The sequence below is a fragment of the Pocillopora damicornis genome, chromosome 3, assembly GCF_964200805.1.
Source record: "Pocillopora damicornis chromosome 3, jaPocDami1.2, whole genome shotgun sequence".
Classification (NCBI taxonomy): Eukaryota; Metazoa; Cnidaria; class Anthozoa; order Scleractinia; family Pocilloporidae; genus Pocillopora; species Pocillopora damicornis.
In genome coordinates this window covers 26,063,040-26,077,325 of record NC_142672.1, presented here as the reverse complement: position 1 = coordinate 26,077,325, position 14,286 = coordinate 26,063,040, and the positions used below count along the sequence as shown (strand labels likewise).

The 14,286-nt window shown below is 38.9% G+C and overlaps 2 protein-coding genes across 2 annotated transcripts; one reads left to right on the top strand and one right to left on the bottom strand.

Annotated features, from left to right (window-relative positions):
• The first annotated feature begins 5,606 nt into the window (after positions 1–5,606).
• Positions 5,607–9,933, top strand: LOC113666881 (uncharacterized). The gene is made up of 6 exons (XM_027182677.2): positions 5,607–5,639; positions 5,984–6,059; positions 7,629–8,502; positions 8,693–8,825; positions 8,997–9,176; positions 9,463–9,933. The coding sequence occupies exons 2-6, from the start codon at positions 6,017–6,019 to the stop codon at positions 9,613–9,615; spliced, it is 1,383 nt and encodes a 460-aa protein (XP_027038478.2). The 5' UTR covers positions 5,607–5,639; positions 5,984–6,016; the 3' UTR covers positions 9,616–9,933.
• An 850-nt stretch (positions 9,934–10,783) lies between these two features.
• On the bottom strand, positions 10,784–12,771 carry LOC113666883 (uncharacterized). Its single transcript, XM_027182683.2, has one exon. It carries the CDS (start codon positions 12,142–12,144, stop codon positions 11,152–11,154), a length of 993 nt encoding a protein of 330 aa, XP_027038484.2. The 5' UTR covers positions 12,145–12,771; the 3' UTR covers positions 10,784–11,151.
• Between the last annotated feature and the right edge of the window lie 1,515 nt (positions 12,772–14,286).

Here is a 14,286-nt window from a genome sequence, read left to right as displayed (position 1 = left end):
GTTTGAGGGACAAAATCATGTGTCTTACAAACTGGAGACGCTCAGAATGACCAGCAAGTAATGCACGCACACACACACGGAAGACAGACCCAGGCTAGCTCTGCCGCGAAAGTGTCGAAAACCAGGCCATAACGTTTGAAACTGTCATTAAAAACTGTTTCGAAATCAATATCAAAATTCTCGCAACGTGCCAATAACCGAAAACATTCAAAATGAACATGCAATAGGCGAGCAGATGAAAAATATAGAGATTCCAGAAAATGCAGATATAAACGAAGTGCGCAAAGAAACCTGAAAACCCTGTTCCACCACTACTTTGTTTAATCTGGAGGTATTCTGACTTGTACGTAAAACACAAGGACGACATTTAGAAAGTGCATCATAACGCAATATGTATATTGATATTCTCCATTCTAAAGCTTCCTGTACTTTCCTGGAATGTAATTCTCTCTTTCCTCAGTAACCTATTATTCTGAGCTTTCCGTCGTGGTGTTATTCATTGTTTTGCAAACTTATCGTGAAATATGCTGATGAAGCTTTGCTCGCATATGTATTTCCGCTTTTGTAATTGCCTTCGACTGTGCTTGTATTTGTTGAATGATTAAACTTCGAATGATTGAACAAATTTTTAATAACGCAATTAGTCAAATTTGATAACTGACTGAATGCCTGTTCCACTTAGTATTTCAGAGCGAAATGGTAAAAGGCGCCTAAATGGCGCAATAGTAGAGGAGGAGCGAAAAAAGCAAAGGAGGTATGGGTCGATTACGCAGCTCGACCCCAAACCTCTCTCGTTTTTTTCACTCTACTACCTCCTCATTTACTATTCCGCTCCAGGCCTGGAAGGCTAATAAACTGAATGTAGGCTAACTGTACCAACGAATTTTGGAAACGCTGACGTTTCACGTGTCAATCTTCGCTGGAGAAAATGATCTTTGCGTATCAAGAGCTTTAAATTGATATCTCAACCTGTTGTAAGATCGAAAAAATTAGGAAAATACGAGTGTCACAATTCCTAGCTTTCCTCAAGTACGTTCCGGGATTTTTCTAATGACCCATAATAATTTAAGACAGTCTGGGCATTGTTAAATTATTAAATCATGACTATTAACTTCTTACTAACTGAACGCAAGGGCCATACTAGGGAATGTTGGCCCAAGTTCGTGACAGTATGAAACAGTATGAAACAGCATGAAAACGACAGAAAGCCAATATTCCTCAGTATGGCTCAAGTAAGCGATGTTAGTAAGGAGTTTGTTATATGGAACTCTGACTAAACTTCTTATTCATGCTTCCGTAAGAAAGCTCGAGTCCAAAAATGCAAGCCGTTTTTTTTTTTTTTGTCTTGGTCGCCAAATCGGCATCATAGTCCCAGGCGTTCCTAAGGGGATGCGGAGATGGGAATCGCAAGCCTCCCTTGTTAGCTTATCTCTGTTCCCAATATCATGTCGTAGGCTAGAATGGTCTGGCTGTCTTTTCTCTTTTCGCTCCATCCTTGATTAAAAGGCACCCGTAGAGACCTTACAAACGCAGAGGTAATGTGCGTAAAAATACTCAATTATAAAGAAAAGAGTTTCAAAGTCTTGAAATCAACGATGACAACAGTCTCAATATCGAACCATATACTCTACAATTATCAAGGTAGTTTTTCCTTCTTTCTGATCCGTTCTAGACCAAAATACACCTTTGTCATGAGACCTCGAAAACGAAGAGCAAACGTGCTGAAGAATACTCAACTGGAAAGAAACAGGCTTCAAAGTCTTAAAATCGACAACAGTCTCAACGATGGAGAAATGTGGCCATATTTTGTCGCACTGCGTGAGCAATTTTAAGATGACGAACCACCTATTTGGCAACTGATTCACCATGTTTGGAGGTTTAAAATATTTCATTAGATTTGATCTTTCTTTTTGTCAGGCAATCACCTTGTGAGCTATCGCGCTCCTGGGGCGTGAAAATTTGTTTTTCATCCCCACTGCGGCTTCGCATCTTACTCAAGAGCTCCATCAAATCTGCTGGCTACGCATACCAGAAAAGATAGATACTATTTAGAAAAATCGTTCTTATAATTGCATTTATACTTGATTCGTTTTAAATGACCCCTGAATTCTAGTGCACGAAGTTATGTAGTGACGCGCAACAAGTTCGAGCCAGAGCTAGAGCCATTAACAAAATTATAGCTGTTTATGAAAGCACTATCAGCCTTAGAAATCGCGTCAATGTTTCCCACGTTCGCTACAATTCTTTCACACTGTAACAGGGCCGTCTGGAAACATATGTGCTGATTGCGGCGAGAAGCCGACGATCTTAGCTGCCTCAACAGAGAAAATTCTTAGAAGTTTTCTGAAAAAAAAGGCAGATCGTGGTATCAATTGCATTGATGCGACGTCATCGAAATATTTTATCCAGGGACCGATCATCACTTTATCGCTTGGAAGAGAGAAGGTTGAAGGATTTTGGTTCGGTCACGATAAAATATTCCCTGATCTTCCCAAAAGGCTCTGTAATAATATTACGACTCCCCTCATCAGCATCTCTTTGTTTCCAAAGTGAACAACAGTGTCGTCAGCATGCTCCATGTTCTCAAAAAGCACGCGACAATAAGCCAATCAGAATCCTTGTTAGAATGGTTCAAATAATGGAGAGAAGTTCGGGAAATAATCGGACATGGTTCAATTCGGATGGTGTGATAGCTTTAGCTCAACCCTATACTTTATTAAACAAATAGAGAAACCTTGAGTGTGCTCTGTTCTGTTATAAAGCACGCAGGAAGCAGTAAGAGCACGAAAGAAGTGTAGGGAGAAACACTCGACTACGTCTGTTTCTCTCCACTTCTTGACAGCGCGCGCGCGCTATTTGTAATTCGTACTCGCGTTACAACTTTGCACTTATGTTACACGAAAAATGCAATCGTTTTCAACCAATCAGACGCGTGTAATTTTTGTTATGCATATTATAAAATACCTAATTCCGCCGAGGTGACTATGTTTTGGTTGTTAGCGCTGAGGACAATTCAAAGAATTCAAACAAAATCATGTGAATGCGGTGTGGTATTCTCCCAAGTTTATTTCTTTTTTCTGGAAACATTAACCAGGTGTATTCTCGACCGGAGGTATTTCCACAAAAAAAATAAAATTTTACTAAGATGCCTCAACCTAAAACTGAGACTTCTTATCGCATTTCTACACAGGTATGCTGTAATTCAAATCTTGTCTCCAAGCCATGTTCGAATGTCGCAATAAGTTGTTGAAGTCTGACTCCATTTCACCCATGAAATCAGTTGTGCTGCGCTCGACAGATCGCCTACAGACCAACGGGTATCAGGTCCCGCGCTGCTGTAACAACTGGCCTGTTACAATCATATGATCCATCGAAACAGGTAACTCTAAAGCGTAGGGTCTATAGGTTAAGTCTTAGACACCATAGTCGATTGGACTTTTCTCTTTCGCTAAGAGGGGTTTCTTAGAAGAGCCCATTTAGTTCATTTTTGGCATTTGCTGTTTTGCTCAGGCGGTGGGCTGAGACCCAAGGTGTAGAGAGAAGTGGAGTGTCAAAGGCAGTTGGCTTGAGATAGGGTGCATTTGTCACCTCAAACAACCACCTGACTGGCTCTCGCTATTTTGCATGATTAGCAGCGTGGCTTCTTCCTTACCACAGATCAGCTGACGGGCTAAGACCTCGCGGCTGGTGAATAGATAGTTGAGTTACAAAAGCGGGGAGGTTGTGGATGGGTGTAATAGGCACTATAAACAGCTAAAGCAGTCTGCTATTATCACAAAAACAGCCATTCATCGAATAATTCTCAAAGAGTCTTCGGTAGCGAAATCTGCTAGCTAGTTTCAGTAGACCAGCTAATTTCAGTAGAACAAACTCATATTGCGAAGTAATGTCACCGGCGAGGTTTTGTTTTCAGATAAGGAGGGCTTTCAAGGTCACACTTTTTTGTTTATATGTTATTGACAGGTAAATTTTTTACCATTTATCGAACGGAAACTGGAGACACGCACCATGCACGTCCCAACAGTTAGTTTGTTTCTTCTGTACGTGGTCGATCTTCTACATCTGATCCACTTCTCTTTTTGCAGTTTTGTTCCTTCATAGAAATATACAATGCAATTTTAAACGTTTTTTAGGATAACTTTAAATCATAAACCGTATCAGTTCATCTTTGTTCACGAACTTATCTGTGTATATCAAAACCTAGAATATTTATATTCCCATGAAGCACAGCATTACATAATATCATATATAGTCATTCCCAGTTTTTCTGAAAAAAAAAAGACAAAAGAAACAAAGTTCTGCGAATGCTGGCAAGGAGCCGACCAGTTCATAAAACAAGTTGAAAAAATAGAGCTCTCTAAAACTCATTTAAGGTGCACTGTTTTGTAACGATATATTTTCGCCATTAGGGTCTCAATGAGTTGATGGCTTTTACGGCTGACGGTTAAAATTCTGGCCAATTTATGTCTAACGATTGACTCAAAAATGATACATTGTGGAAAGAAATTTATAAGGGTTAACTTTCCAACGACCAACGGTTAAAATCTGTTAGTTTTTATGCCTAACGTCTAAATTTCTCGGCCGTTTTTCGGCTTACGGTTAACCCCATTGAGATTCTCGACTTACCTATATTTGTTTATCACAGAAAGCCGGAAATGTTTGTCACCACGTTAACAATTAAGCTATTCTGATTAGAATTGCTTATCAAAACAGCGGAAAGCCTTCTTGATGAAAGGAAGGAATATGATTTTTACACAACGCCCACAATTTTTTGTTTTGCTACCCTCTGAAAAGCGCCCACAATTCACACAATTTAGGCCATACGACGACAAACTTGGCGAATTTTGAAAGGATGCACACTTTTGCTAGGGAGGCACTTGCTTGATTTTCCCTCCATTGTAACTAGACATAATCGTTGTTTGCAAAGTCAAATTTACGTGGCCGAAAACAAAAGCTTGACCTCTTAATTAAATTAAAAAGCTAAAAGGCCGATCTTAAAGTCATATTAGCAAAGGCACTTTTAGTTTTTTTTTTTTTCCCAAACTTGGCGGATTACCAAGTTGAAAAAAGGATTCTAAAAATGTGCACGTGTAATGCCGTTGGAAGGCTCTGGACTTATTCGGCGAACGTGATCTATCGTCTATGGAAACGGGTGAGTTATGGGGAAGGGCGCTTGTCCGATGGAAGACGCAAGTTCGAGCAATTTCCTTAAACGATCTAAAACTGTATAGAAAAGCAAGTACAACACAAAACGAACAAAAAAAAATTGAAAAAGAAAACAATTAAAAGTAGAAAAATAAAACAGCAAAAGTTAGGAAAATACAGCACGTGTTATACATTATCTATCTGTTCATCTTCCACAGAAATCAGATGAAATATGGATGAGCCGAGGTTTACGTTGGTTCCGTAAATAGAAATCCCGTTTTAAATTTCCTGACCTTCCTGTAAGCACGTATCGGGAATTTGCTAATGACGTTAAACACTTGGAGGGGCGTTTTAGCTTGGTAACGTTATTGAGACGTGACTTCTAAAAGATTTGTGATCTGATATCCTCAAGTTTCACTCAGCTCTTTCATATTTAAAGAGGTTCACTTTACGTGTTCTACAGTGAAGCAGACTGCAAGCAGTGTGTGGAGCAGGTAGGTTAGATTTTTTTTTCATTTGATGGCATCGAGAAATTATTACTACAAGTTAAAAAGTTGTGGTGACGTTTCACCTGACTAGCCAAATTTTTAAATCTTTTCGTGGTTAAGTTACTTGCAGAAGAGGATGACTTTTCGTCGGATTCTACTTATTCAAATCTGAGAAGAGGGGGTTATATTCGTGTTCGTTTATTTTGAAGATTTGTTTAGGTATAAAGCGCCCACCAATTAAAGCAATCGTTTGTACTAATCTGCTGCAAGAAAACGTCTCCTCATTTGAATCAGTTACATCATTGATTCTGAAATAATCCACATATCATCCTGATTTTTATCTTTTTCAGTCGACCTCGTACTTCGCAACAATCTCAGAGAACATGTCTCGCTGGATTGAAATTGTTGCATTTTTTCTCTTATCAGGTACGTAGAAAACATTTTTCTAGGTTTTGAATGAACAAGCATGTAACAGAACCTTCTTTACACTCGTGTTTATTCTTGAACCGTTTTAAATGACCTCTGGAACCTTTCGTGCGGTTTAAGCAAGCAATGTGGCTGGTACTTCCAAGTACGAACCATATGGTTGTGTACAGGCCGGGGAATTTTTGGGCCTTAGAAATACATGAAACGATATAATTCTCCAATCCCTGTACATGCGCTCGCAGTTTGGAAACAAGACACTATTTCAGGAGAAGAAGAAACACTAAGTAGCTTAAACAGCAGAAATATTACTTTTGAATTAACAGAAATACAAATTGTTTAAACTTCCCTGAGCAGTTAATAGATAGAGGAGCTCAAAGCGGACTTACGACAGTTTTTAGCTCATCTATACTTTCGACATACAGTAATGAAATCTCAGCGATAATAAACTCTTTCGAGCTAAACTTGATCTTCATTAACTTTTGTTGCATGCTTCGTTGTGTGTCAGCAAAAAGAGGTTATCTAACTTCAACTTGATTCCCGCTGGCAAAAAATCTCTTCGCGTGGACTCAAGAATAATTAAGCAATATGTAATTCAAGTATCCAAGGATGGTTATGATATTGGTCAGGTTACTAAAATAGTTAGTGCGAGAGAGCCGGAAACAGATTGAGCCCTTTGGTTTCCTATCACGAATTAAAATTTTGATTTGTGGTTGGGGAGGGGGGGGGGGGGCGGTCATAGCCGTTGAGATGACGTTAGATGTTCAAAAACTAAAAAAAATGTTTAAACGAAGCGTGTCCTCTATTTCAGGGCATTCACTGTCAAGCAACCTTTGTTGTTTGTTAAACGGGGGGGGGGGGGAAGGGGGGGAGTTATCGCTTCCTTTTTTGTAGCTTAAACTTAATATCGTTTGCGTGCCACTTTCACATTTAAACATTTTTGTGGTTTAAAGGTCCTTCATCGTTAGTATTCGAAAATCAGAGTTTAATTGTCTTAATTTTATACTTTGGTGTTTAGAAGTGATTCTTAGTTCTCATAAGTATTCCATAATACTCTATCTGCAGCAGCATAATACGGGCCGTCGTCTATCTTCGGTCTATCAGTTGTATGAACAAGGTTGTGGTTGCTCGTCGCGGTGAAATTCAGTGATAATGAATTAATTACCCTTAATACAGTTGTCTTACTACGTAGTCACTCCCTATATCACTTCTGTTTCTGTGTTTCTTGATCGTTGTCTTCCAGACTTTTGGATTTTCTGGTCTATGTTGTCAGGGTGTCAAGGTGATTCAGTTAAGACGTCTCTGGCATCAACAAGAAAAACTGATGAAAATGAAACTCAGAGGCCGCGAGGGCCATCAACAAGAGCAATACAAATTTCTCCCATCATTTCTATTAGAAAAGCCAAGTCTGGGCGTAATATATTGTTTTATAATGTCGTGAGTAACTGCCTCGAGACAATAGATGATTCATTCATTCATTCCTATCATTGGTTCTTCGCAAAACTTTGATTAATTTGAACTAAATCATTATAAATTTATTCTTTTATTTATTTATTTATTTATTTGTTAAAGTTGTAGCAATCAACTGCCAGGTGTCTGGTCCCGCGGGTCCTATAGGTCCTCCAGGTCCCCCGAGGCCAGAGTGTCGACCTGTGTTGATCAAAGGTGGCCCTCCTTACAAATTTCCTCGGACGCCAAACTTCCCGTACCGCTGTTGTGGAAGCGTTCCTTACAATTATTTTACAAGTGTCTGTTGCCTCAACCGAGTTTATCCAAAGAAACCTGGTTATGCATGCTGTGGATCGAGTATATACAACTCCAGGGTAAAAATCTGCTGCAGTAACAGGCTACTCCCCAGGCAGCAAGGAAAATTTTGCTGTGGGGTGGGACTATATGATCCAAAGAAACAAGTATGTTGCAACCGTCAACCAGTAAGAAAGACATCGCCTTCTCATACGGCGTGCTGTGGAAGCAGTCCATATATTCCTCGCCAACAATCGTGCTGCTTCGGCGAGCTATACAATCGTGCAAATCAACTCTGTTGCAATCGCCAAGTAATGACAAAACCATCGCTTTCTCATACAGGATGTTGTGGAGGCATCCCATATGACCCTCGCAAACAACGCTGCTGCTTCGGCGAGCCATACAATCGTGCAAATCAACTCTGTTGCAATCGTCAAGTAATGACAAAACCATCGCTTTCTCATACAGGATGTTGTGGAGGCATCCCTTATGACCCTCGCAAACAACGCTGCTGCGGCACAAAACTGTATGATCCACAGAGTTCCCTATGCTGCGGTAGACAGTTGAACAACAAGCCTTCAAACTCACATGCTTGCTGTGGCAGGGCAACATATGACACCAGAAGGCAGAAGTGTTGCTATGGTAAAGTAATCAGCACATCGGATCCCTTTCCTTCCATTCCTTCCAGAATTGGATGCTGTGGGTAAGTCTTGTCTTGATTTTCAGTTGGAGACCCAGGGCTTCTTACAACGGTACCATCCCAGTTGTTCTGGGTTCAAAACCTTTCCAATTACTTTACTGTAAACTTACATAAGTTTCACGCGATTTATAAGTCATCAAGATCTGTCAGGGTCAACTTACAGTGTATTCAAAAATATTGCCTTTTTTTCCAGATCGTTTTTCGATCCAAAAGCATTTAACACAGCCACACATCTCTGTTGCAACCGACGAGTGATACCAAAACCAACTCCAACATCAACTGCGTATGCGTGCTGTGGAACTGTCCCATATGATCGCAGAAAGAGGGTAGGAATAACAAAACAAATAGAAAAACAGAAAAAAAATTAAACACGACGCCTAATATTGTTAACGTCACTTACATTCTCAAATTAAGGATTTTTGTGAGAAGTAAATCCTTACCTTTTTTACGCTGTCCGTATCAAAGTGATAGAGACTTCAGTTTTTTCTTTGACATAGGTATGCTGTGGCTCAGTTCTTTATTCCAAGCCATGTTCGAATGTGGCAATGAGCTGTTGTGGTCTAACTCCATATTACCCATCAAATCAGTTGTGCTGTGCTCGACAAATCACCTACAGACCACCGGACATCAGATCCCCGCGCTGCTGTGGCCAGGTGTCATATGACCCATCTAAACAGGTAACTACGGTAATGCTAGCTACTCTGTCAGGAAATGGTGAGCATATGGGCTCGGGAATGAAATCGTGTCGTCAATACACGCAAATCTGGGGATTACGTGGACCTTTCTGACATGGAAGGAAGGAGTACTCATCAAAGATTTGATAAATTTTAGAACATCTTATTCATATTAATTTCCCCCCTCCTATTTATTCCTTTAGAATTAATAGGAGGAAGGGAAGAAGAAAGCTAAGAAATCCATTAAAACAGTCGTTTTCAGCTCAGTATCTCCCTCTTTATCTTTTAGGGTTGCTGTGGTTTCTCTCGTGTTTTTACTTTCGCAACACACCAATGCTGTCCTGACCGCACAGTGCAACCCAAGGGATGCTGTTACAGTCGCAACGTGCAGGGTGCCAGGCCCCCTCCGGGCTGCCGCCTTGTGGTTCAACCACCTGCATAACTGTTGTGATTAATGAGAAGTGTTCACACCGACACTTTTATCAAAAGGTTTATAGAGTAAAGTGTGATTTTTTTTGTTTAGTCTAAAAGTGAGTTGCTGTGACGGCATTTGATAGAAAATCCTTAACCAAAGAAAAGTATCTAATCAGTTATTTCAGGTGCGATGATACTTGCGGAGTAATTGTGCGTCGGCAAGATGCTGCTGCCCATAAAAAAGTTTTAGGACCTATTTTTCGTTCAAAATGTAGATCCTTTTAGAGTAATAGAGCAATAGATAATTTTCGAGGAAAATCCAATTAAAGGTCCCAAGTAAAAGACATACCCATGCGTTCGATACTCTCTTTTGATATACTTTGAACAAAATACAAATTGCAATGTTAAATTCGAGTTGTTAGAATGGATCAACCTAGTACCGTTGGGATTGTTGCGTCAGCAAATGACATCGCCAACTTAATTATCACCGGACACTGAGTGCTCCAAACAGTGTGCGTGGCGTTCATTTGCAAAGCTATTAAAACTTAGCCACAGGAAAAGGTTCGTTTCTTGCATAATAATCTAGGATAAATAGAGTTCAAATGACACAATGCTTTTAGTAGTTCATTAATTATCTTGCCGGAGGGAATACTTAACTAAAAAGGAATTTCAGATTCTAGAAAGCACAGGAAATGAATTCTGATCACCTCAGATCAGTTTCGGTTAAAGTGGTTAAATTGACATCGTCGGTAACATCAATTGGCAAAAATCGTGATGTGCATTAGAAAAAACCGTTCTAATAATTAAATTTAAAAACGCTAGGATCGAAGTGACTCTGCATAAATTTTTTTAAATCTCTTTCTCGTTTTTTTTTCAAACTTACTCTCTTTTCAAGAATTGGAAGTGTATACAAATGAAGACCACGATACACTTCGTTTATGCGGATGTCCAAAAAAGCTATGGTTTTGATCTTGCATTCAACTGAGCAAGCATGAAAAAGATTTCAAAATTCATTTTTGAAAAAAAGATAAAAATCCGGTATACAAGACGAGGAATACAGACGCATAATGATGACGCATTTGGAAACAGTGGAAAAATAAATTGGAATCCCACTTGAAGCGAGTCAATAAACCAGTTTGGTCATCATAAATATGGTTGGCCCAAAACTAATGACACTTGACAATGTGACAATACTATTGGAGTTTCTGATAATAATTTATTTCCTATTTTGTTACTGAATTATTTATTAAGAATCGCTATGACATAAAATTCATACAAACTTAATTGCTGTAAACGCCTTCCAAACGAGATACAATCTTTCGTGACTTATCCAGTAGTAGCCCGATAAATTTCGAATCGAAATTTTTCAATTAAAAAATAAAATTCATCTCGTTTACTTCCTTTTAATGTTTCTCTAAAAAGGCCGCTCTCCAGGTGAATTTGTTTACACAGACCCCTTTAAAAAAAGCAACAACTGCTCCCTAAAAGCCTGAATAATTTCTGCTTCTGTCATATTTTACTTTCATTTTTATTAATTTTTTTTCACAATATGACGAAAAATATATCATTTCTGCTCAACTCGCCCTTTTACTTCAACAGAAGATTTACTATCACGCCTTGAATGATTTATCGACCTTTTTAAGGCTTTACGATAAGAAGGCAATCGCCACGCGTATATGAAGGCATCAAGCGCCACTTTGAGAAAGAGCAACAAATCTCGAACCCGTAAAGCCATGAAGGTGTAATATAATCCTTCCTCAGATAGAGCTACGTACAGCCAGACAAATTGAATGGCGATATGAGGTAAAGCTGAAATCAGAAGAATTGCTGCCAAATAAAACGTGACTATTACAAACTGCCGTTGAAGATTTTCCGATTTGCCCCTGACTGTTCCTTTCTGATTATCTGACTTTCTGTATGATCGCCTTCGCTGAACTTCCTGCGAGAAAACTCTGTATAATAAAATTAACGTTGTGAATAAAATGGTGGAAATCAATATAGGATGCAAGGCCAGATCTACCTTCAGGAACAATTGGTAATCAATGTTTGGTGTTAAAGACGGGACTAGCGTGAAACAAATGAAGTACAACCAGCTTAGTAGAACACTTACGATGACGCGATTTCGCGTGATTAAAACTTTGTACTTGTGTGGCCACTTAATGGCAATGTATTGCGATATCGACAGACCCAGGATTATTAAATACGAGGAGCTTATAGTTACAGTTGATATTGACTGTCCTATGTTGTAGAGTTTGGTAACAACTCTGGGAATAGGCTTGCCTCCACTCTGGAAATTCATGATGTGATAAACGGCGAAAAATGGCTCGGTCGACATGCCAGTTAAGAGGTCTGCAATAGCAAGACCTATCAGGAAGTAAGTTGTTGGTGATCTAAAGTTTTTCTCCGGGTCTTTCCATATCGCTATCAAGAGTAAAATGTTGGTGGAAACCGTTAAAACAGACAGAACTGGAAGGCAAATTCCCTCTGCGAGCTCAAACTTCATGTACAAATCCCTCAGATTGTTAAAGTTCACCGATAGACTTTCATTTGCGGCCATTCAAATGTTCTGTTCTTCGCTGCTTGCGAATAAGTCGTGTTGCCTGATTTCTTCGTTTTTTTTTTTTATTTGTTTGTTTGTTTTTCAATAGAGCTCGAATCTGAGCTTGATTTTTTATTCCACCGAAGATTATTTTTGGCTGACAGAGCTGGCCACAGTTCGAAGGTCTTGGAGATTCAGTTGAATTATTACGTGTTCCAACAAGGAACTTTTTCAAACGTTTCCTCCAGTCCGTTACGTAGTGTTCCTTGGTCTATACGCCCTGACCAATTACCTTTGAACGATCGCTAAGGCGAAATGAAACTATCCCCGAAAACCTCTTTCTCTTCAGTTGATTGATTAGATGAGCAGCTTTCTGACAAATGCTTTGGAAACAGTGTGTTCAATATTCGTTTGCTTTATCTGTTCTCTCCTGTTTACAAAACGAAGGAGTACGTCACGTTCGCAGACCAAAATGTGTCACTCCTCAAGGACAGCTCGACAGATTGTCTGTTTATATACACACTTCCCACTGGTGTTCGTAAATTGAATTTCCTGACGGGGAACCAGTTATTACATTCGTCTCATTTGAAAGACAAAGACATAATTATTCGGCGTGTTCTTCACACTCCCAGGAATCGTGTGGTTTACCGAGATGTTCCTTCAATTTCTTCTTATGTGCCTTTCTGTTTTATCTTATACATTAATCTTTCAAACAGCTTTTTTTTTGTCATTGAAATCAAGGTACTTGTAAGGATTTTAGCGGCAAACTTGACGAATAGATGCTTAGCGATTAGCAATGTAAGGATTTACCTATCAGTCTGGGTTGGTAGTAGGGCGGAATATTCCTCCCGACTCCAACTTGTTAAATATTCGAAAGCGTCTGTTCAAAGTAACACCTTTTCAGTTATTTACTGCGAACAAATTAAAATGTATGAGGCGGTCCTGAAAAAAGCATTTAGAAACGCGCCTCCTAATTTTCAAACATTCACGGTTCGAACCCACAGAAAGCATCAAATTACGTGGTTGAAGACAAAAACATGTGACTCCAAAACTTTGCCTTCCAGCAGTTCTAAGAAGAGTTTTTAAACGATCATTTAGTACGGTAAGAGGCATCTGCCAAAACTTACATTATTATGTTTTGAAGACAATGTCAGATATTCGCAGCAAGGAGGAACAATAATGTTTTTAAAACTGCGACCTGACTTTGCTAAGAATGACGCCTTAAACATAGTATTAATAGCCGTCATATTAAAATTTTTAATTTTGAAGAAAAGTTTATTTGCGTCGGTCGATCAATAGTCACGAGCTTTGCGCGGCAAGAAATTGTAAACCTTCATTACAATTTTTAAAAAGTTTATCCACACCAGCTGCCTGCTGTTTTTTTTGTTTATCTTTCAGTGGCCACTCGGTACCTTGCTGTTTAAGTCAACCAAAGTTTTTTTTTATCCTATAATTAAATCTGCCTCAGGGGAAAAAGCAAGATTAGTGTTACGATTCTCTAATTTGAGAATAACAAATGTGCTTTAAAAAATATATATATATATATTTGTAATGAGAGGTGAACTGGAATTTTAAACCTATACGGACTGTTAGTACTGTTACATGACTGTTCTATAAGTAATTACTATTCTCGTGTTTTATTGTCATTCTTAATTTCGCCCATTTGCGTGGGTTCTTTCTGATGCTGAAACGCTAAGCGGCTGGATACACGAAAAAACGAAGTTTTATACCGTTCCTAACCCGGAAAATGATCTATGGCCTTAACAGGGAAACGGGAAACATTACATATATTTCAAAAATTTACTCATTAACGTTTTTTTTTCTCTTTTTTGTAAGTTTATAGTGCGGATTTCTGCCGATTTGATTGGAACCGTTAAAATTTTACAGAGGAAACATATATAATAAAACATACATAACAAAAATATTTTATCTCCGTTAGCGTTACTTGGAAACTTAGCACCAACATTACAAATTTGATACATAAACTCAAGGGCTACTAACTATCGGGTAAAAACATATTAAGATATTCAGCAATGCCCAATGACACTTGTATCTTTTTTTTAATATTTGGTTGCTGAGAAAACGTGGGCTTCTGATGTGATTTGTCTTTATTTAGCTTTTGCAAACAATATGCCGATCACGAATTAGCAGAAACATCAT

Excerpts from the sequence above, each read along its gene's own strand:
- LOC113666881 (XM_027182677.2), top strand. The coding sequence starts at position 6,017 with ATGTCTCGCTGGATTGAAATTGTTGCATTTTTTCTCTTATCAG. Across the intron at positions 6,060-7,628 it reads TGCATTTTTTCTCTTATCAG|TTGTAGCAATCAACTGCCAG; the intron begins GTACGTAGAAAA and ends TATTTGTTAAAG. Across the intron at positions 8,503-8,692 it reads TCCAGAATTGGATGCTGTGG|ATCGTTTTTCGATCCAAAAG; the intron begins GTAAGTCTTGTC and ends CTTTTTTTCCAG.
- LOC113666883 (XM_027182683.2), bottom strand. The coding sequence starts at position 12,144 with ATGGCCGCAAATGAAAGTCTATCGGTGAACTTTAACAATCTGAGGGAT.